At 38.9% G+C, this 21,468-nt stretch overlaps 1 protein-coding gene across 6 annotated transcripts; it reads right to left on the bottom strand.

The window, feature by feature from the left end:
* Nucleotides 1-821: 821 nt before the first annotated feature.
* On the bottom strand, nucleotides 822-18,825 carry rabl6b (RAB, member RAS oncogene family-like 6b). Of its 6 annotated transcripts, none has more exons than XM_008417336.3 (18): nucleotides 18,669-18,825; nucleotides 16,076-16,440; nucleotides 15,835-15,969; nucleotides 15,699-15,713; nucleotides 13,955-14,002; nucleotides 13,771-13,800; nucleotides 13,375-13,427; nucleotides 13,203-13,291; nucleotides 11,790-11,930; nucleotides 11,100-11,205; nucleotides 10,875-10,978; nucleotides 10,127-10,512; nucleotides 7,474-7,624; nucleotides 5,805-6,008; nucleotides 4,369-4,630; nucleotides 3,718-3,904; nucleotides 2,491-2,546; nucleotides 822-1,524 (listed from the first exon to the last, which is right to left on the bottom strand). In XM_008417336.3, exons 2-18 carry the CDS (start codon nucleotides 16,203-16,205, stop codon nucleotides 1,333-1,335), a joined length of 2,289 nt encoding a protein of 762 aa, XP_008415558.1. In that variant the 5' UTR covers nucleotides 16,206-16,440; nucleotides 18,669-18,825; the 3' UTR covers nucleotides 822-1,332. The 6 variants fall into 6 exon arrangements, with proteins under 6 accessions (XP_008415558.1, XP_008415556.1, XP_081467381.1 ...); XM_008417334.3 differs by having other exon boundaries at nucleotides 7,474-7,627; XM_081611255.1 differs by lacking the exon at nucleotides 15,699-15,713.
* Between the last annotated feature and the right edge of the window lie 2,643 nt (nucleotides 18,826-21,468).

The raw sequence follows: 21,468 nt of genomic DNA on the forward strand, positions 1-21,468 counted from the left end.
ATCCTGGGACATTTAAAGCAGACTGAACTACATGGTTTACAGTAAGAACACTTGATGGGGACGGCTGCTCGTCTTTCCCTCAGCAGTGACCCTGCTTAAGGCAAATGCAAAGAACAGCGGAGGAATAAAACACATGGAACCTCATCCTGGGCTTAGACTCAATATCAATGGGCTTTTATCTTCACTTAGTTGCTCATCATTTGTTTTCCGACCATGATAGTGTGATTAGTAGGGGTGCACCGATTGCAGTATACTGGACAATTACTAGTTTTTAAAAAGCCTGACCTGCCGATTCTGATGTAGGTCGATATCGATTTCTTTCCTTAAAATGTTGCTAAATGTAGCAAGAAAATTCTTCAGTTGGTAACAGTGGGGTCACTATTAACTGAATGTGCAGTTGTCACCTGGTGGGCGGGTCTGTCAGCCAAACCTCTCTCAAAGAACAGAAGAGGACAGTGGCTGATTAGGTCTGAGGTAGGCAAGATCAGTGGAAATGATCAGCTTCACATGTAAGCACTGACCGATCACTGATCTCCCAAAATGAAGGAGATTGGGACCAATTTATCAGCTGGTCGATTTATCGGCGCACCCCTAGTGACTAGTTTACAGCTCTTATTCTTATGGTGGGTGGAAGGTTGGTTAATTATGACCATAATCAGCACAGAACAAAAGCCTACAGATAACTGATGTGGCTTCATATGTGAAATTTAAACAAAAAGATATAAATTTCTGCAGAATATTAGCAGTGATGAAAGAACAGCTTAGTGGAGACAAGAAAGAACAGCTTAGTGGAGACAAAGAAAGTGTAAAACTCTCCCCAATGAAGATAAACCAATGTTTAATCTGATATTTCCCACTGAAACTAAGTCAGAAGAAAAAGAAAGAAAAGGACACGATGGAATCTTTAAGGAGTCAGTCATCACTTTGAGCATGCTCACAAGCACTACACCAGCCGCACAAACATCCAGAGGAAATCATGATCCTATTTACAGCAGCTCATTGGGAGTGCATCACAGAGTATCAAAGCAAACAAAAGCTCGAATCAAAGAAGTACAAAGAGCTCGCCTGTCTTCATACCAGTCATAGTAAGATTCATTACAGTACACCTGACTCCTCCTGGGGGTTCTTATTGGTTGGAGTGGAAATGAGAGCTGGGAGTTAGAATCCCAGGTTTCCAGATCCTGCTGTGGTTGGTGGGTTTCAGTGGAGGGTATGGCTTGTAACGCTGTTTTATGCATACACAAGGTAACCTTTTAGTTTTGATTCTTTTTTTTTTCTTATAACAGACCATAGACTTTGCTGTTCTCTTGTGATTCAAACAAGCAGCAGCTTTTATAGCTCTTCATAATCCCCATCGTCTCTTTTGACGGAGCCGGTGCCTCCACCCAGAAAGTCCTCCAACTCGTCCACCTCCGTTTTCTTGGAGCGAGATTTTTTCTTCTTTTTCTCCTTGTCGTCTACCGCTGCCACTTCGTCTTTTTCCTTTTTCTTGTGTTTGTGTTTCTTCTTGCTCTTCTCCTCCTCCTGTGTATAAGGCATGACATTTACAAAAAATAAAAATAAGTCTTAAGATGACAATTCTTTCTATTCCTTATCCCAACCAACATCCAAAAGCTGGTAGCTTCAGAAACAAGCTTCATTGAGGTCGATTTATAAATAAAGATCAGCATCATCAGCATAATGTCGGATACTAAAAACAGAACATTAACTTAGGCTGAAAAATGTGGAGGACACATCATGAATATGTAAAATAAGATGTATGATTGCTTTAGTCATCTAAAAATTTGGCAGTTCCTTTGACCTTTCTTCCTATATTTTCTTGTTAGACACGTTTTTTTTTTTGTTTTGTTTTTTAAGATTTTTTTCTGGGTTTGGATGCTGTGAAGCTGTTATGTAACCATAGCAGCGTGGACTTCTTTTAATAACAGGGAGCTTCTTAATGGCATCTGAAAAGCTCAAATTATGCTCTAATTACAGCCACAGATCCCAGATGTGTAGAAAGGGAGGCGGAGGAAGGGGAACCTGACCTCTGTCGATCAGCCAAAGCAAGCAGCACACTGAGGATTACCTTGCTGGATTCCTCTGATAACTTTAACATATTCCAGCCTGTCTTATTATATCAAAAACAGCAGAAGACACAGGTGGAAACTTCAGAAATGAGCTATATTACAAGAAATGACCACAGAGCTGGAGCCTATTCCTCCATATGACAGAAACCTCTCAACCTGTCGTAATCAGATCTGCTGATTACGACCCGCAGCATCACCACTCAAGTATTTTTCACTGAATTAAATTTAGTTGAAACAAAGTATCTGGATGGGTTGGTGTGAAACCTGGAGGAAATATTTATTACTTACTGTGATTCCATACCTCCACCAAAGCAACAATAATTTTAGTCACACAATATTGACAGCCACTAGTGTTGACAATCAAAAGTACAGCTGGGTGTGTGAGGATCAGATAATCTGTACTCTATTATAACACCAGTACCTCCTTGCTTTTCTTCTTCTTTTTCTTCTTCTCTTTGGATTGCTTGCTTTCTTTTTCTAGAAGAGGACAACACACACATCAGAAGAGGTTATTGGATGATAGATTAAGCACATCTGAGGTCAAAAACATGTTTAATAAAAATTACCGTTTGCTTCTGGTACAAACATTTTAGTCCAGGTACTAAATGCATCTCCAGAGTTATTTGGGGCGACTGCCTGAAACACCTACACTGCTCATCCAAATTTCAATTGCTGTCTAGCACTTCCTGTCGCCGACACTCCATCAACATGGTGGTGAACAGATCTGTGAGAATCACTGGTTTCTATAACAACCAGTGCTGATCTGTTTCCATGTACTCATTTTTTTATGTATTTGCATTAATATTCCATTAGGACTTTATCAGTTGAAACTGTTCTCAAAATGAAATTATTATAGTTCATCACAATCATTTTTGATACTTTATCCTGCAAAAATGCTCTTATGGTGACAGGCCTAATCACACAGTTCATAAAAAGTTGTGTGTTGTTTGAACGTATTGAATCCATAACACTACTGTAAAATCACCAACTACAATTTCCCTCAAACGCTGCATACATAGCCACTCCAAGTAGGAGGGGCTTGTTGCTCTAATGCCTGAATAAGGTGGAAACGTCTCTTCTGATTGGCTGACAGATGATGAGTGCTAGTCCCATGGCTGAAGTATGAATGTATCTTATTTAACTGTTTACATTCATCACTGTCATGATTTCTAATTATTTTTTTGCATGAGCAAATTCATTCATGTGTGATTTTAATTCAATTTCTGATTTAATCAAAACAGCAATTTTGAAATTGTGTTTTCTCAATATCAGTAGAATATCTAAATATCAAAAATGTTTTGCACACATTTGTAATAAAAATGCAGCAACTGTAGGACAATCAGGATGGAGCAGAGTGTCATAAATGTCACTGGTGAGTGACTTGTGCTATACGACCACAATGCTAATGCAGACCATGTAAACCTGATCTTACTGGTTATAATGGCAATGTCATTAAGTAGGTAATCCTAAACAACTGGTGCTGGTATTAGTGATGAAGAAATTTTAAAGAGTAAAAAATATTAAGAAAGAAACAACAGCATTTTGTCAGCTCAGGTCTCAGCATTATGACACCAAGAGATGGTACGTGATGGAAAAAAGATCAGTGAAATGACAGCGAAACAAACTACACAGCTGTGTCCTGACTTGCCTTCCTGGTCCTCACTGCTGTCCTTTGCTGCTCGAGGTTCTTCTTGGATCCCCAGGCCAAACAGGTCAGCATCATCCTTGGGTTTGAAGGAAATTACAGTGGGCTTCATCGGAACCAGAACCTTGGATAACTGCGTGTCCTCATCAGAGAGGTCGGACAGAAGCTCGTCTCTGACCGGAAAGGTGTCCTGTGCAAAAACAAAACAGTCAAACAATTAATGTTACAGGGAAATTAAGAGTCAATTCAGTTTTTAGGGGTTTTCAAACATTAGTAATAGGAATGTATAGGTATGATAAATCAAAAATTATTTTAAGAAACAATAGTTTTTCTACCTCTCAAGAAATAAATTGAATTATTTATATAACAGAATGACACTTAAATTATAAGTACAATTTATTGCAGATAAATATTTCTTGCCGCTATGTTGAAAATGTTTTTGTTTTTTTTATATATATTTTTACACAAATATAGACTTAGAGGAAAATTAATTTTAAGAATAGAGGTTAAAATTGTAATTCTTTTTGGGTATTTCTCAGAAGCAAATTTTCTTCATGTAAAATTTGTGGCAAGTTTCATTTAGCTGGACTGAGGGGTGCAGACCTTCAGTGTAGATGAATTAAACTCTGTTTTTGTGAATTTGCTTTTGGTGACCTTTGCGATTTTCGGAGTGTCTGATGCTTCCGACTCAAAGTCTGGGTCATCCATGACAAAAGAGAGCATCTGCTGGGCCACGGGAGCTTCGGGGTCTGTATCCGAGTCTTCTGCTCTGGGTGTGCTTCCCTTTTTTCGGACCTGCTGTCGAGCCGGCGGCTCCGCTGCTGGAGTAAGGGTCAGAGAGATTGGTGCTGTGGCCTGGACTTTGAGCTCAGGCACTTGAGAAGACACCTTTGGTTTTGTGAGCTGAATAACTGGCCTGAAAGAAAAATACAAGCGGATGAGAGAAATTCTGTTAGTTAAAATAAAAACTTAAACGTTTAACTATATTTACTTCTTCTCTGTTCTGAGCTGGTTAACGTCTAAGCTAGATGTCCTAGTCATATCTGTAAGACTGTTTGGCTTTTTCTGAAGAAGTGGTTATTATTCCTATTATTCCCATGTTTTATCTGCGTTATCAGGAACCGTCAAGGTTACATGCAGTTAAGAAGTCGTTGCCAAAAGATGTACAGATCCTGTTGTGTGTTTTCAAATCAACTCTTAAAGCTGATTTAAGAGTATGTAACGTTGATGAAAAAAATTTTTTTTTAGATGTAGTATGAGACAGCCAGTTGAGGAAAAAAAAATTGAGCTCCTCTGCCTTCACCCAGTCATCACTAGGTGATCTGCTTTGTTGCACTAGCTGTCATTAATGCTAAGGCTAGCTAGCATGACCACCGATGATGGTACATCAATGTCTTTCCTGTAACAGTAAGCTGTTTCTTGACCAAGAGCACATTTAGCAGGGAATACATGAGGTTGACTGACAGCACGAAGACCCTCCTTCTGGCTCTGATTGGTTGTTTATCAGATTGGTGGATTTCTCAGACAGTAGCTCAAAGAGGAGGTGGAGGAGATCCACCTTTTTGCAGATTATCTGCTGCATAGCAAACTGTCACGACCTCAGGTGCAAATGTAATTTTTTGTATTGGCCACTCAAACGTCTCAGTGTTTTTCTTTTTTGTGTGTAACATGTTCCTTGATAACAAACACCTCTGCAACACTGCAAGTTCTGCAGTTCCCATCTTGAAATGAAAGTGGATGTCAAAGAAATTGCTAGAGATGTCTTTTCAGTGTTTTATGGAATATACTGTTTATACAAGAACATAATTATGCCCATAAGACCATGTCCATGTTAAATAAAGAGCTCTTCATCAAAGTAGCAGCTTAAAAATTAGTCTTGTAATCATTTACTGTGTTGAACATTTCCACATTCTGGCTACAACTCAACCATAGATTATTTAGTGAAGATCTGTCTCTAATCATTATTAAATGGTATTAGTTATTGTTATCTGTGGTGGAATTGGTCTAGGTCCGTTAATAAAGATTTCTGTATTTGAATAAATTGTGTGGTTAAATTCAAGTTTCTGCTGAGTTACTGAAAAACAACTTACGCTTTCAGATCAGGTTCACTGTCCCAGTCCTGGTCTTGTGTGACTGTGGGGGCCCCCTGCTCAGCCTCTTCCTCATCGCTGGTCAGAGAGATCTCCTTACTGTGGGGCCGGGCCTTCACCTGGGGCAGGCTGGGCTCGCTGTCGTCAGGATCCAGCTCATCCTGGAAGCCGGAGACCATCGGGTTTCCTCGGTTTTCTCCATCACTGTGTTACAACGACAGGACAAACCTTCTTTCACATTATGTCCAAGTAGATGATTTCACTCAACACCACCATTACAAGCTGTAATCCGAACAAACACAGTCATTATGGGGACGGAGCAGAGATGTTGATCCAGACAAGTATTTGTTCATCATATGAAAGTTAGAGAGAAGCTATAGTGTTACTAGATCTCACTGAAATGTGAAGGTTTGTTCTTTGCTTTAACATACGGCCTTAACTCGGAGCTTGGCAAATCAAAACTAATAGTAACAAGTTAAGCGAGTTAAGAAGGTTTTAACTCAGGGATAAAGTGTGTTTTTACAGCTGATGTACTTGGGCCTGACCTGAAAGATAAATTGTCCCAGTAATTATTGCGATAATCAATAATATTGTTGTTTTGAGACAATTTTCAAGTAATATAATAATGCAAGTTAATTCCCTCAAAGCCTAATGATCTTTAATTTTCTAAAGAAGACTTTTCCCCAAAATTGAACCCTGCAGAGGCACATAAGAGGTACTGAAATGGAAAAAAACATTGCCATAGTTACCACAGTGATATATCAGATCCCCTTACCTCCAACACACAAGAGGAAATGAAGGGACTTCCTTAGAATATAAAGAAATATCTGCAGAGCCAGAGCCCACACAGCAGAGACGCACCAAGATATCAGCCATGCTGATTACTACTGTGGTGCAAAAAACAGATTCAAATGTCAAAGACAATTGGGGTTTTATTTTAGAATGTTAAAAACCCTGCTTAACGTCAGTTGCTCTGCCACACATGGAGTGACATCCCTCCTGCTCCAAGTAGAAATGGACCACAAATGGAAGACTACACAAAATGCTATGACTGTTGCTTTTAAATGTTGATTCAAGTTAACCTGGGACCAGCAAGTCAAAGCTTTTCATAATAAAATGACAAATCTGTCGAGTGTTTTTTCTCTAAACCAGTTTCATGTAGCTAGTGTTAACTTAGCACCAGGTCTTTGTGTTGTCACCGTCCAAGTTGTAGCTGCTGACCAAAGACACTTCACTGTTGGACCACAGGAAAGACCTGCTGACACCAGGAGCTAGGGGCGGGCTCATGGAGAGTAGCAGCCAATCAAAACATGATCAGAACCTTGTTTAAAACAACGGTGTCATTTACCTGGTTTTACCAGTATGAGGAGATAGCATTATGGATTTTAATAAAAGATAATCTCATAAACAACTAAAGGAGCGGTTTACAGTATGAACTGTCTGCCCTTCAAAGATGTATGCATGCCCTTCACAGGTCATGCATGACATTAAAGTAAAATCTGATTACTGGTAAAATCTGGACTATAAGCCACTGCTTTGGAGTTCATTAGGTAAATGTTTTTTTGCCTTTTAAAAAAGGGAATTTTATTTTATACGAGTTTGTGTGAGGCAATAGCGTTTAATCCGAGACAACCGAGTTAAGCCGATTTAAAGCCAGTGAGCTTCTCACCTGTCGCTGTCCACAGCTGCAGCCGGGGCGGGTTGGGGCACCTTGCTCTTGGAGGGGACGCTGTCTTCCAGGAAACTCTTGTCCAGCCTTTCATCTGGCACAAAATCATCCACACTCTGCACTTTAGCGGGACACACGGGGGCAGGAGGGTCTTCTGAGGAAGACATTGAGACAATCAAAAACATGAGCTGCACTTCAGTTTGTCTCAGTGTTCAAAAGTTCCCATCACAACGTTTCCTCATCTAGAACAAAGCCTCAAAGCTGGGAAAAAAAAAAAAAAAATCACATGACATTCCAACTTCAGTAAGGCCTTTGATTCTTAGGAATGCTCTGCATTTTCTAACTGCTAAGTCTGAAATCTCATGACTAATTACTAGGGTCCTTTCATTATTTATGGCTAAATCCATTCATATCAGGATTTTAAAATATTTAAGTATACAGAAATAAGGTAGGTTTATATAGAGATGTGTTGTCAAATAAAATCTAATCTGGTATAATTCTATTTCAAGGCAATTAGGTTCTAAAAGTGACGCACAATCTATACAGGAAACATGTAGGTTGTGACCTTTACGGGACTGAATCTAAAGCTGAACAACAAAAACATAAGCATATGTGGTGCCTTGCAAAATTATTCAGATCACTTGACATTTTTATGTATTAGACCAAAACAATGAAGTGGACAACAGCAGAGAGTCACAACCACAGAGATCTGCTGGTCAGGCGGAAGATGAGGAGGGATGACTCTTTGAACCCCGAAATCCAGGAAAAGTTTTGTTTGCATGCAGGCAGGCCCAGAATACAGAAATAATTTGTTAGAATATTTTAGGATATGAAAATGTGAGTAAGGTATGATGAAGTGAGACAGAACAAATCTTATATTTACAAATGTTTTGTAAAAAAACAAAAAAAAAAACAACAGTTATTTAAAAGATCTTATTTGAAACAGATAATCATATTAGGTCAGGTCTTGTCATGAAATATCTGAAAATAAATACATTTTATATTCTCAATCAGCAGTGATGTGAATATTCTGTTCTTCCATGGCTATGAATCTGACGTGACATTTTTAAGCATAATGTAAACAATATCCAGTCATAAAATAGAAACTAATTTTATGTCCCTTCATCTCAGAGATGCTCCTCTCATTTGCTATGACAAGCATCTCATTTGAATGTAAAATATTACACTTTAAAAGTAACTTAATATGCAGGTAGAGGTCAGCAAATTAGAAAATTGTGAAAAACTTCAAAATGTTCTGTCACCATGTCAGAACTAGATGGGCTCGGATGTGCAAGAGAGATTGTCAGAGCCTTTCCTTTAGCACTTCCTGTTAGATAAGCTGGAAATCAAATTAAAAATAAGGTTTCATGTAAATTTGATAACGATGAATATTAGTCAGTAATCCTGTTATGACTGCTGGATGTTCCTTCACTCTAGCAGAAGTAGATTATTCTTTGTTGTGCATCCTTATTTTGATTAATTCTGCTTATTCTTATTATTTTTAATGAGTACTGAGTGCAAATATATAGTAATTTGATTAATAAATAAATGTGTACCTTAATTCAGTTTGTAGATCAATGTTATTTTTCTCTGTGGATAATCTGTCCTAATTTCACTGAAACAGATTCAACTCATGAGTGTATAATTATATTATTCTACAGCAAAGGAAAATAGATGTGTTAATGGTGAATTGCATGAAACTGATTATTATTATTATTATTATTAAGGCTGTATAATGTTAGAAAAACGATTAGAATATCAACCTGTTTTTTTTCCTCCTCAGCTGTGCCTCCTTCACACTGACCTTCAGCATGTTGGCCAATGTGATTGTGTCTGATTTGAACATCTGCTGTCCTGAGTCTATCTAGCTAGCTACATATGACAGTTATGACTGGGCTTATCTAGTTAGAAACGTGTTATTTTCCTATAACACTAAAAGATTCAGTTATTTTTGCCTTTGTGATGGAATCGTCTGTGAACCCTGAGCTCTTGTGGAATTAAACCATGTATAGGAAGGTTTTCTTGTTAGGCTTGACATTCACGCAGAAATGTGGAAGACAGTAATAAATAAATACCTGACTATGTTTTATTTCAGCATTAATAAAGCCCAATGTAAATTGTTTTACTAGGTATTACAGTTAATGGATGCAGTTAATCAGGGCAGCGCACACAGCTGCTCACCTCACCTCACCTCCTCGTCACCATCATAGTGCTGCTCCAGGCCTAGCAGACCTAGAGCTGCATGCTGGTGCCATGCTATGTGTACAACTCACAAAATCTATGCTAAAATACTAGAAGTGTTGTACTGAGTAGTAGTTCCTATAATGAGCTCAGCAGATGAGCAGTTCCACCAGATGTTTGCAAATTGCTGCTGCTGCTAGTCTGAAGGAGCTGAGTGGTGTAAATATGGGGCAGGGCTGCTAAAACCATTTTAGTTAACCGGCCAATGAACATAAAAAACATAAGAACCTGCTGTCTGTTCATTGTAATTGTTTGTACAAGTTTTCACAAGTGGAACAACCAGCCTCGTCAGTTTGGACTTGTCCATGTGAGGTTTAAGCAGGGCCAGTCCAGGAATTATCCACTGCTATAGTGAGGAGTGGCTGAGTAGAGTATTAATGCTGAATAAGCAGACCTGGGTAACTTTGCTCACCAGGTGCAGCAGCAGGGGCGTCAGCAGCAGGAGATGAACCAAACCAGCGGGAGATGAAACCGCGTTTCTGGGGGCCTGAGCCCCCAGGCACAGCTGATGGTTGCTGGTGTTCAGGTGATTGGAGCGGAAGTTTTGCCTCAGCCGTGGGGGAGGTCGCCCCACTAGCCACTGCTGTGAGGGGTGCAGGGGTGGACGCAGATACAGACGGAGACTGAGGAAGCATCTGGGAGGGTAGTGGAGGCTGTGGAGTGCTGGGGCTGGAGCTGCCAGTGGAAGCACCGCTGGGAGGAACGATGGGGGACTGGGAGCCAGAGGAGGGGCTCTGACCATTGGCTGGACCAGGGGAGGCGTACCCTTTACTGCGAGACTCCAAGTTCTCCAAGAAGCTGGAAAGTTCATACAAAAAATTTCATGAGAAAAAAAAAAAGACTTGTCAAGACAACTTTTGTATGTGTTGTCTGATATTACCAAAAAAAATCTCAAGCTTTCTCTTTTTTGTTTCCAAAACAGACAAAAAAAATAACAAATTTTACTGTGCATGATCCATCACAAAGATCTGCATCCATCTAACCAACATTTAAACATCAGCATCAGATGTTCCAGGTGGAACAACAGTTGTGCTGCTATCAACCACAGCAACATTCAGTGTCAGGACCACACTTTTATCCCTAACCGTCAGAGCAGAAACAGCTCCCCTTAGTGGCTCTGCTCCTCAATGCACAATCAAAAGGGAAAGAAACCTCCGTACATCTCATAGTTTTGGTCTTCAGTCTCCTGCTGGACGGTAAGCTCCTCCAGGGTGGCATCCATGTCCAGCTGGTTGGTCTCCAGTTGTCTCAGGAGGGTCTCTCTCTGCACACACATACACACACATTTATTTAAATGTAAACACAGCTATAGATCATATCTTGTTGATTGAATTCTTCTAAAGTTGACTTATCCAACTATTGTTGGGAAAATGCTAAAAGCTAACCTGCAGCTGTAGAAAGGGGATGTTGAAAAACCTGTGCAGATACTTCAACCCAAATCCATTCTTCATAGAGGACTCAGCATAGTGGATGTAGGATGAACCCATTGGTCTGTAAAAAACAAGAGTTATTCATCAAGTATATCTTAGAGTACATTCAGACTGTTATTGTGTCATCTGTGTGCTGCAGAAAGATGCCAGCGGGGATTCTGGGCTAAATCACTGAGACCCTGGAGTGCTTTTCGGAATCAGCCGTTTTAAGGCTTCTTGTCACTTTAAATCCAAATAACCGGCCAGCAGCCGGTTATTTGGACCAGCAAACAACAGCAAAACCAGCTGATTGAACGTGTTGGAACTTCTAGGTAGCTAGGTGATGGACTGTGCTTAGACGGGGTTGCTAGGTAACACTGCAGTGCTAGCTGATTGTGACTTAATTTGAAGGTTTATAAAATGACTCATTTTCCAAACCCCAAAAAATATTCAGTTATTCTCAAAAAAAGGTTGTGTGCTTTTTTAAGACACCCAGCCATTTTGAGAAGCAGCAGAGACCCAAATGGAAGTATAAAAAAATGCAAAATGTGAATTTTGCTTTATAAGTCCCCTTTAATACAATCAATCAAGCAATTGAGGTTTTCCAGATCTCAAAACAGCTTCTCCGCATAGTTCCTGCCTGAAATGTCGCAACAAGAAAACTACCTGTTTAGTCCTGCAATAAAGTCTCTTATATCATCGGGGAGAATGACGCGATGTTCCCCCATGTCCCTGTGGTTTCCCAGGACACACACTGGCACATGGGTGGGTACTTTAGGCAGTTCTCTCAGGATGTAATTGAAAGTCCTGAAATTTACAGAATCACAGAATAACATTGTTTAGCAGGTAAGAGCAAGAAAACAACAAACCCTGAGTAACACTAAGCTTGGGACTCACATGTCAGAATGACTTTATTTAGTTTGGACCAGATACAGCACCCTGACACATGCATATTTGTGCTTTATTGTTTCCTGAAGTTATATAATTTAATTAAATAACTGAATTATTTTTACTAAATTTGTATGTTAAGTTCTTTAGGAAACTTGTGAGATACTGAAAACATATTTTGACTAATCAGCAATGGAAACCAAAGTAAGTAGCAGTAAGAGAAAACCTGAAAATATGAGTTTGCTTTTTCTTTGACACAATATGAGTTAATATTCTGATGACTATTAAAGAGTTTAAGTAATACACTATGTGAATAGCTAAATCTTTATTTGAACAAGTTTCTTTCTATTCTGGACTGTTCGGGAAATAAAGTAAACTGAAACCTTTATTGTCAATATGTTAATTGATACCTGGTAGCTCAAATAAATGGTGACAGGGTGATGAACAATCTAAGCATTATTGATAAGAACTGTGAGAATAATACAACTGGCTAATTATCTTATTTTAGTTAAAAATCTAAAATATTCAGACCGATCAAACTTGACCTGGAGAATTTTTCCCTGAAAAGAGTCATAAAAACTTTATACCATAAATGCGAATACAAACATGAACACACTGAATGTTTTTGACATAGGAATCATTTTATAATTAGTCAAACACAAAATCTGTAATATATAGATTACTCAAGCTTAGATGCACCGTTCCAGACCAAAAACAAACAGTCAGAGCCAGGAGGAGGGTCTTAGCATTGTCAATCATCCTCATGTACTTGCTGCTCAATGTGTTAATGGCAGAGAAACAACTTGGCGTTAGGGAAACTGTTTATCCACCGCCATCGGTGGCCATGCTGCTAACCTGAGCATTCATGACAGGCTGTGCTAGCTGCAGCATAGCAGAGGGGAAGGGGAGGGCATGAGCAGCACTACACAGACGTTACCACCCGCCTCCTGGCTGATTGGTTGTTTCAAGTTAGCACTGAAAGAAGGCAAAGGAGCTGGATTTTTTCACAGATCATCTGTCTCATACCAAGCTGTTACAACATGGTGACAGTTTTAGCAAATATGTAAATTTGTTATGAAATTTACGTACTGCAGCTTTAATACTTCAGAACTTCACATGATTTAAATACAGTAGAACCATTTCTGTTCCTGCAGATAGTCGCATGAAAGTTCTGTGACTATGGTGGCTCACCACTGCTTTGTTATGTCAAACATCATGATGACACCATTGCAGTTCTTGTACACATCCAGGAACTCTGCATCCAGGGCCACCTCATCTGACTGCAACACAAACATTTAGAACAATTTAGCAATCACACATCCTGCTAGTGAGCCTGACCACATGACAGCCGTGTGATAATCACCTCTTGTGGCTCATTCTCCAGTTTCAAGTTGTCTCCGCGCCGTTTGCCTTTTCCTGAAAGAAGAAGACACAAGTTAAGACAATAAGAGAGAAAAGTCAACATAAGACTTTAAAGTGTTCTGCCATCTGTTAGCTTGCAAGTGTTTCATCGTGACTAAAGCAAGCACAGCAATTCATCCGCTTTTCTCTGTGAAAAGCTCCCTGCTCACACTAGCCTTAGCATCAAGCCAGGGCTCACACACAGCAGATGTTCAGCCTCTACATGGCAGAAGAAAAACTAACACAGCAGTCCTGAGCACAGCAAAACCTCGACTTTACAGACTTTTAGATTAAAGTGGGAGGAGCCAAGGCACACCCAAAGCACACACGGGTTTCTATGCATTACAGTCACGCTCACCTCCACCTTCAGGAAGAGGGTATTTTTGGCCTGAGATGAGTGCAAGAGACGTGTAAGAAAGACAACGTCAAGATTGAGGACAAAAAACGAACCAGCACACTGAGCACGATTCAATAAAACATCAACATCTCATAGCTGAGTTCCCTTAGTCAAAAAAAGCCTCTGAGCTGATGTCAACACTTACCTTTGTCCACCACGTCCCACACCTCCACCTTCACCACGTCATCAGTGGCTGAGCACAAAACAAAGATTGGATTCATTAGCACTGATTTAAGGAACAAAGGAAGGGATTACAGAAACATGGGGTTTAGGTGACTTTAATATGGACTAACTATCCTCGAACAGGGACATGCCCAATACATAAATGCACAGACCAACAGCCTCTAGGGAATACACAGACTGCTGTTCAGTTAGTGATGCTAACCAGGCTAAGTGCTAAAATAAAAGGCACAAGACAGCTTAAAATGTTATGCGTCTTATTTAGTTGTTTTTTTTTATTAGTACATTCCTGAGTTAGTGACTAGGGGTAAGTCATTGCCACTGATCCTAATATAAATAATTCATGAGTGGTCATGGTAGAAAACAACGATTTAACTGCTGCTGCTCATTAGAGCTCTGGAGAAATGGACAGGTCACAGCTTTAAATGCTATTCAACAGTGTATGAGTAAATCATTTAACCAAAGAGTTATTGTAGATGGTGGTGGCTGTGGGTAGAAAAGATAAACCAAACCTTATTTGTCCATCAAAGGTTTTTTTCAGATTTCAATCTTTCAGTCTGTAGCAGTCTGTATAACAACAAATCTGAACAAGCCTTGACTGTTTTTCTATGACAATCTTATGAAGAGGATGGTCAGGGTTGCCCATACATTTCTTTTATATTAAAAACTCAGAGAAACAAGCACTACTCACAAAAAGTCAGGAGTGAACTCCAGGTTGAACCAAATAATTCCAGGTTCTCTAAACTTATAGTGCACATGTCCAGCTGTTCAAAGCTTCAGTACTTTTTGCACAACTTGCTGTTCTCTAATGAGGAGCTTAACGACACAATTCACAACAGATATTTGATCCATGAAATGACTAATAGGTTAACTGGTATTTATAGAGTTCTCATCATCCAGCTGTTCATGTTGTGACATTGGCTTCCCTCCAACAGCAGGGAAGCCACGCCTCAGCAGACGACAAGTCAACTTGTAAAGAACAGGAGATGTCGTCGTCAAGATGGAACTGATGCTCAATGTCACATGGTATGTTATAGAGACCCTGACAAGTTTTGTTATGGTGTACCCACCAGCGGCTGTGTTCCCATTTACCATACATTGCACAAATTGGAATAACAAAAATAAATTTACAAAAAAAAAAAAAAAAAAACCTTCAGATTTAAAAAAAAAAAAAAAATTGTGCCAGGATGAGGTGGTTTGTCGACCTGAACAAAATGATCGGATTTCGCGAAACACTTAATTTGAATAACAAGAATGATGGAAGTGCATGTTTTTTAATGACTTATATGAACAAACTTTTTCACATGGGATTTTAATTGCATTACTTTGTTAATGGAAACTCCACAATTTTGCAATTGTGGGGTTTTCTTTGAATAGCAAAAAAATCAACAACGTTTAGCATGCATTTGCAATGGAAACGCAACTGCTGATGATGGTTCTTGTTTCAATTCATCGAGATGAGGAGATCACTGCTGATCTACTGAAATGACCCATTTTCATCATAAGATATCATTATACTGTGAACTTTTTCTAAATTTCACCTGTAAGCCAAACAACCCAAACTTGTTGCGAGTAGTGTCCCATGTTTCTGTGAAGGATCTCTACCTGAAACAATAAGCAGTGGAGAAGGGAAATCTATCCTGGGTAAGGAAGAAAACTAACACTCTCTAAATGGTTGTTAGCTCAGATGACCTGTTGACATGTTTTACCTTGATATGGAGCCACTGGAATAAAGCACCATACACAAACAGCAGATGTCAAAAATGTATCCTAACAGGAAGGTAACAAAAGGCAGCATTCTGGAAGTAAAAACAATCTATGATAGTCAGAGGAGATGTGACTTACTTTTGTAATTCCAGTGAATACTTGTGACCTGGATCTCCTGAGTGGGAATGTACTCCTCCACAAACTTCTTCCCCTGCAGTCGGTGCCATAAAGTACTCTTTCCAGTATTTCTGTCTCCTCGGATGACTATTTTCACTTAAGTGGGGAAAAAAAACAAAAAAGAAAAACATGTCATGGTATTTGTAGCACAGATTTGGCAAAGATTCAAACTTTGCTCACATATTTGACACATTTGTCTTACTGTTATATTGGACCCCTTTGGCGAAGCGCCTTTGCAAACTTTGGTTCATGGACTGCAGTCCTGCTGGAATGGTTTTGTCCCGGAGCTGCCCCGGCTCAGATCCCACCAGCTTCTTCAAAGCCGAAAACATTTTTGAGGTCTCAGGAGGCGTAGAGGGGAGTGAAAACACTGAGACGCCACTTAATGAGATTCCTTTTGTAAGAACAGAAGGAGCAGTGTAGAATGGTGTCCTTATAGCTGAGAAGTTACGGCTCCATGTTTAGAAAGAGGTCAAACTAATTATTATGGATCAAGTCTGACTTCGGTTAAATCTGACTGGATGTTCCTTCTTGGTCATCAGTGGTGGGGATCAAGAATATTGTCATCTGTGATTAGAAAAAAAAAAGAACACAAATAATTGTTGGTAATCACTGGTTATCACTTTAAAGACAAACCAAACCTTATTTGTCTATCAGAGGTTTTTTTCAGAGTTTTCAATCTTTCAGTAACTGATAGGTTGCTTAGAGCAACAGATTACTGCAATGCTTTAGAAAAATAAAGATCTAGGCATGAAAGTGTCTCAATTGTACATCAGGCCAAAATAAAAGGTTCAAATATATAGACACACTTGTATGTCTATATATGTCTGAATGGACATTTGACCATGCGTCCTTTCAGCAATGTCCAGGGTAATTTAAATGGGGTAGTTTTCTGGACTGGACCATTTGGGTTTCTCCTGAACATCCTAAATGATTTCCATTCATCCAAGATGGATAGTTTGGATCTTTGTCATCGTGGTGAAACATCAACATCACTTCATATACAGCTGTTTGAACTGGCAATCAGGAGTTGTTCAGAAATGACGCAAAAATACTGCTCCAGCTGATGTAAACCTATCATTTACATTGTCAAACATTGAACAGGTTCCAGGGCTAATCATGGGAGTCAAACAAATCTCTTTGTTTCCAAAGAGAAACCACTCAGTCAATCATGATCACAAAGAAGTTAACAGATGTTGGCCTTCTCAAGTTTATGAAATTCTAGCACCTCAGTACCACTTATTAAAAGTTTTAGGTGAGTACATGCATATATTTCAGCCTGCATGTAGAATTTTGACCCTATGTGGATAATTTCTATTTTTAAAAATCATAGGAGATGCATAATATATAATTATTTCACCTGCAACTCAAGTAAAACAAATCATGAAGCTTAAATGGAATATGCATTATAAAGTTTTATGTATTTTTTTCATTTTGGCTTAACTTTCATTTACCAATAAAAGTATTGGTAAAGAATGCGTGGCTTTGAATATTGGAGGTCAGATTCAAATCATCTGCGAGTCAAGTGAAGACATTCAGACATACATCAAATGAATGTTCATGTGCAAGACCTGCACCTATACTAAATAGTAATCATCACTACAGTATCAGTGTTTGTAATTATACAATCACGATGAAGTGCCTGTATGTAATACTTTATAGCTTCAGTTGTTCTGTACTCAAACTCTGCATCCAAATATTTGCCCAGATGTATAGACTACTTTTTTTGCCCTTGATCCACACACCTGGAATAAATTTTGTGACCAAGATGCTAAAGCAACTTAGTGGGAATGATCCACAGTATAAAACTCCACACTTTCTTTTCTTTTTCTTCCCTTGCATCATGCAGCCTTAGTGTATTCTTTCTTTTCAAATGCACATCCTATCTAGTACCAGAGGAAATCAAGATAAACATTTCCCGTGTCAGTGGTCAGGAGGATAGAGCTAAAATGCCTGGATATGTAGCTGCAACTTCACAAAAATTATATCATGGCCTTCCAGTCATTCATCCAGATTGTTTGCATTAATCTTTTTTGCATCTAAAACATTTTAGAAGATCAACCAAAGCAAATAAACCTCCCATACATCGATATATTTTTGGCTGTATGTTAGCCAGAAGCAGTGCTTACTTCTGTCACACAAAGGAGAACACATGAGAGGCTGAACAGGGTAAGATGATGAGGTCAGCTGACCCTCTTCACAGCGGCTCCAGTGACAGTGTATTAGTAGGTGGCTCATTAACCTATGATTAAATATTACAATTTAAGACACAATAAGCTTACAGTTATGATTCTTTGTTTATCTCCATTTCATATAAGTAATGGAGAGGACACAATGTTCAGAAAACATCCTATCTAGAGCTTAACAAGTAACCAAATTAGTACAGTATTCGTGTCTGTTCATTTTAAAGAGAGACCAAGTCAATTTTAACCAGCAATGAATGATATATTAACACACTTTCTCACCATTATTCAGTTTCCTATTTTCACCGTCGTTCATTTAGCATTAGCTGTCTATTCACTTCGCTCCGTTAAGTGAGTACTCTGCTAATTATACATTTATTGTTATAAAACCCAAATATGCATACTACGTAGATTACTGGCTTCCAAAAGAGATGAGATAGCCAAGGTTACTACCTGCTGTTACCCTAGATAAAGGAGGTAACGCTATCCCCCAGCTCAGTTTTAGCTAGCTCTTCCAGCCGCTGTATTATTAGCTTAGCGTTTCTAGCTCGCGGCTTCATAACAGCACACAGCAGCTGCCCTCAATTCCGCTGCGTCGCCATTAATACTCACTGCTTTGTAATGAGGAGGGGGACCTGCATCTTTTTCTCAAAACATCTGTCAGACATCCATCCCGACACAGGGAAAGCGGCCACATTCCTTCGCAAAGACAGCAGGCACTCAGAGCTGGCATCAAGCTTATGGCAAAACTCTGCAATGTCCCATAGGACCTTCAAAATAAAAGCAAGCGTTTAAAGTTTTTACAGAGTTTAAGTTTACACATAACAGGTTTTTGTGGAAAATAACGGTGTTGCTTACAAAATATTAGGCACCACTGAATAAGAATACAATATTATAATGAATTGTTTTCATTTAACTCAGTTATTTAATTGATGTACTGCAATTATTTGTGTTTTATTTACTGTTCAATTTAGTTCACTGGAACAATTTTAATCCTAAATTAAAGTGTCTTTATCTAAATTTCTTATGAGTCCCTTTGAGTAGACTGCTGTTGTGTCTCCAGTCCACTGTGTTTTCCAGGTGAATGCAGAGACACTAACGCTCCTTCAGCACATTTGCTTAAATTTGATAGTAGATGATTGTCTAGAGGAGTCAGCGTTGGGAGGTTTTGGTGGGAAATTAGGTTTTGGGTGCATTACTATATTTTCCTTGTTAGTTTTGCTTGCAACAAAAACAAGAACAGTTATGAATAGTTAAAATAGAAAAAAATATTTAGGGCTTTCATTGGTTGAAGTTTCACTGATGGCTCTAAACATCAGTATCAGAGTAGAGCCTGCGATACTGATCACAGGTTCAGTGATCAGTTAATGTTATTAAAACATTAAAACCTTAAAATGTTGTTTTAAGGTTTTAAAACAACAAGCTTGTGTATAAAAAAGAGATCTCTCTTTAATAATCAAGCTCTAGCTGAAATGTTGTCACTGAAAACCTTTTTCAACAAGAACACGATGAAACAGAAACCTCACAGAACAAGGTAAATACAGCTTACAGCTTCTGCCTGAAGACCCAGAAGTGCAAAAATAAACCAGAAGTTCAAAATGAGCTCCTGGCATGCTTAGCAGAAAAGGGGAAAGTGGGCATTTTCAAGGAGGTTAAAAAAAGTGAAAATTTTTTTATTATTTTGGCTGATGAGACTATGAACATTTATACTTTAAAATTGTCTTTGTTTTCTTAAAAGAGACAGTGATATAAAAATAGTTTGTAAGTGTGTTTGTGGCTATTTTGTTGACTTAATTTTGATATGAGGGCATATAGAGTCTAGGCAAAAAAGGCCTAGACTTCTTGCTGCTGAAATTTGCAGTGTAGTTGTCATAGTTTCAATAGTTGTACTAATCCTTAATGGGATAGTAACCAAAATAAATGCGTGGAAAAATAATCACATCTTTGCTGTTTCCAGGGAATTTTAAAGGACAACAGGTGTCTCCAACTAAACTGACATGATTAGCTTACGATTATAAATATGACCATCTCAAAGTTTGCTGGTGTGGAGCATATGTGTGTGCTAAAGACGAAAGACATCACAAGTGACCACAGATCATCAACTTTTTACTCTTGCATTATATGAACATTTCCAAACTACTTGATGCTCATCATTTTTCAGGGAGAAAAATATTCACACAAGGAAAACATTTCAGACTGTGGCTAACCTTCTCATGACTGACTGTCCCTTGAGGGTCAGTCATGTGAATGGAGTCTGGCGGTGGGCGGTGGCCAAACCTTGCATTTCACAGGGAAATGAACAACACAATAAAGCAAGATCGATCAACAAACTGACTCTACTGGCCTGAAGTTGTCAACAGTGTGGTGTGGTGGAGACAGATCTAAATTCAGTCTAACACAGAGGATGGTAATTTCTTAAATGAACTTATAAAACTGAAGAAAAGGCACAAGATCAATGACAGACAATCTTATGAGAACAAAATATCAAGGCAATGGTAAACAGGTCAGGTACAGAGTTACAACTAATTTGATATGCTTAGTAACACACAATGGATGACAGAGGAGGGACATGATTCAGATACAAAATGACAAGCACAAAACAAAAAGAATTGGAAAAAGAATGAGTATATCTTTCATCCACAAATACAGTGTCCTTGACCAAAAGGGAACGAACAAGAATGTATTTATGCAGGGCACAAAAATTGGTTAAAATAAAAAAAATAAAACATATCAGCACAAATACCATGCTGAAAACATGATGATTCCAGCTTTTTCTACAGCTACAGAGCATCTTCAAGTCATAGGCAACATCAAAACAATCTGGAGACAAATGTGAAGCAATTTGTCTGACAGCTGAAACTTGGACAAAATTTGTTTGTCAATTGGACAAACATCCCAAACACTGCCGCAAATCCACAATAGAATAGTTGAAAAAGAAGATTGGAGCCTAGTCAAGGTGCAATTACAATGGCCTAGTCAAAGTCTGGACCATAAGCTGATAGAAACGCCTCAGCGGGACCTTAAAGGAACTATCTAACATGGATGTTTGCAAACTTAATTGTAAAAGATAGAAAAGCTACGGCAGATCATTGGAGCAGAAGGTGGTTCAACAAGCTACTGATGGGTGTACTAGTGTTTCTTACATGGTTGTTGCATTTTGGATTAATTTCTGTTTATTAAATAACGAAAATCTAGAGTATGCTATGTTTTTGTACAGATTAGATTTGAATAACAAATAGCAGCTCATTTTCATCATGTCCTGATACATTGGAAACAAGTTATGTTCCACGCAGGCTCGAACAGGTCACTCCAACAAGCCCTTACTTTGAAGACTCAGAACTGACACTGCTTCCGAGATGATCACTTCTCCTCAGGTCCAATCCATTGAGCCCAGTCCACTCCACCGCAGCGT

The sequence above is a fragment of the Poecilia reticulata genome, chromosome 9 (genome assembly GCF_904066995.2).
Source record: "Poecilia reticulata chromosome 9, P_reticulata-male-v2, whole genome shotgun sequence".
In the NCBI taxonomy this organism is placed as follows: Eukaryota; Metazoa; Chordata; class Actinopteri; order Cyprinodontiformes; family Poeciliidae; genus Poecilia; species Poecilia reticulata.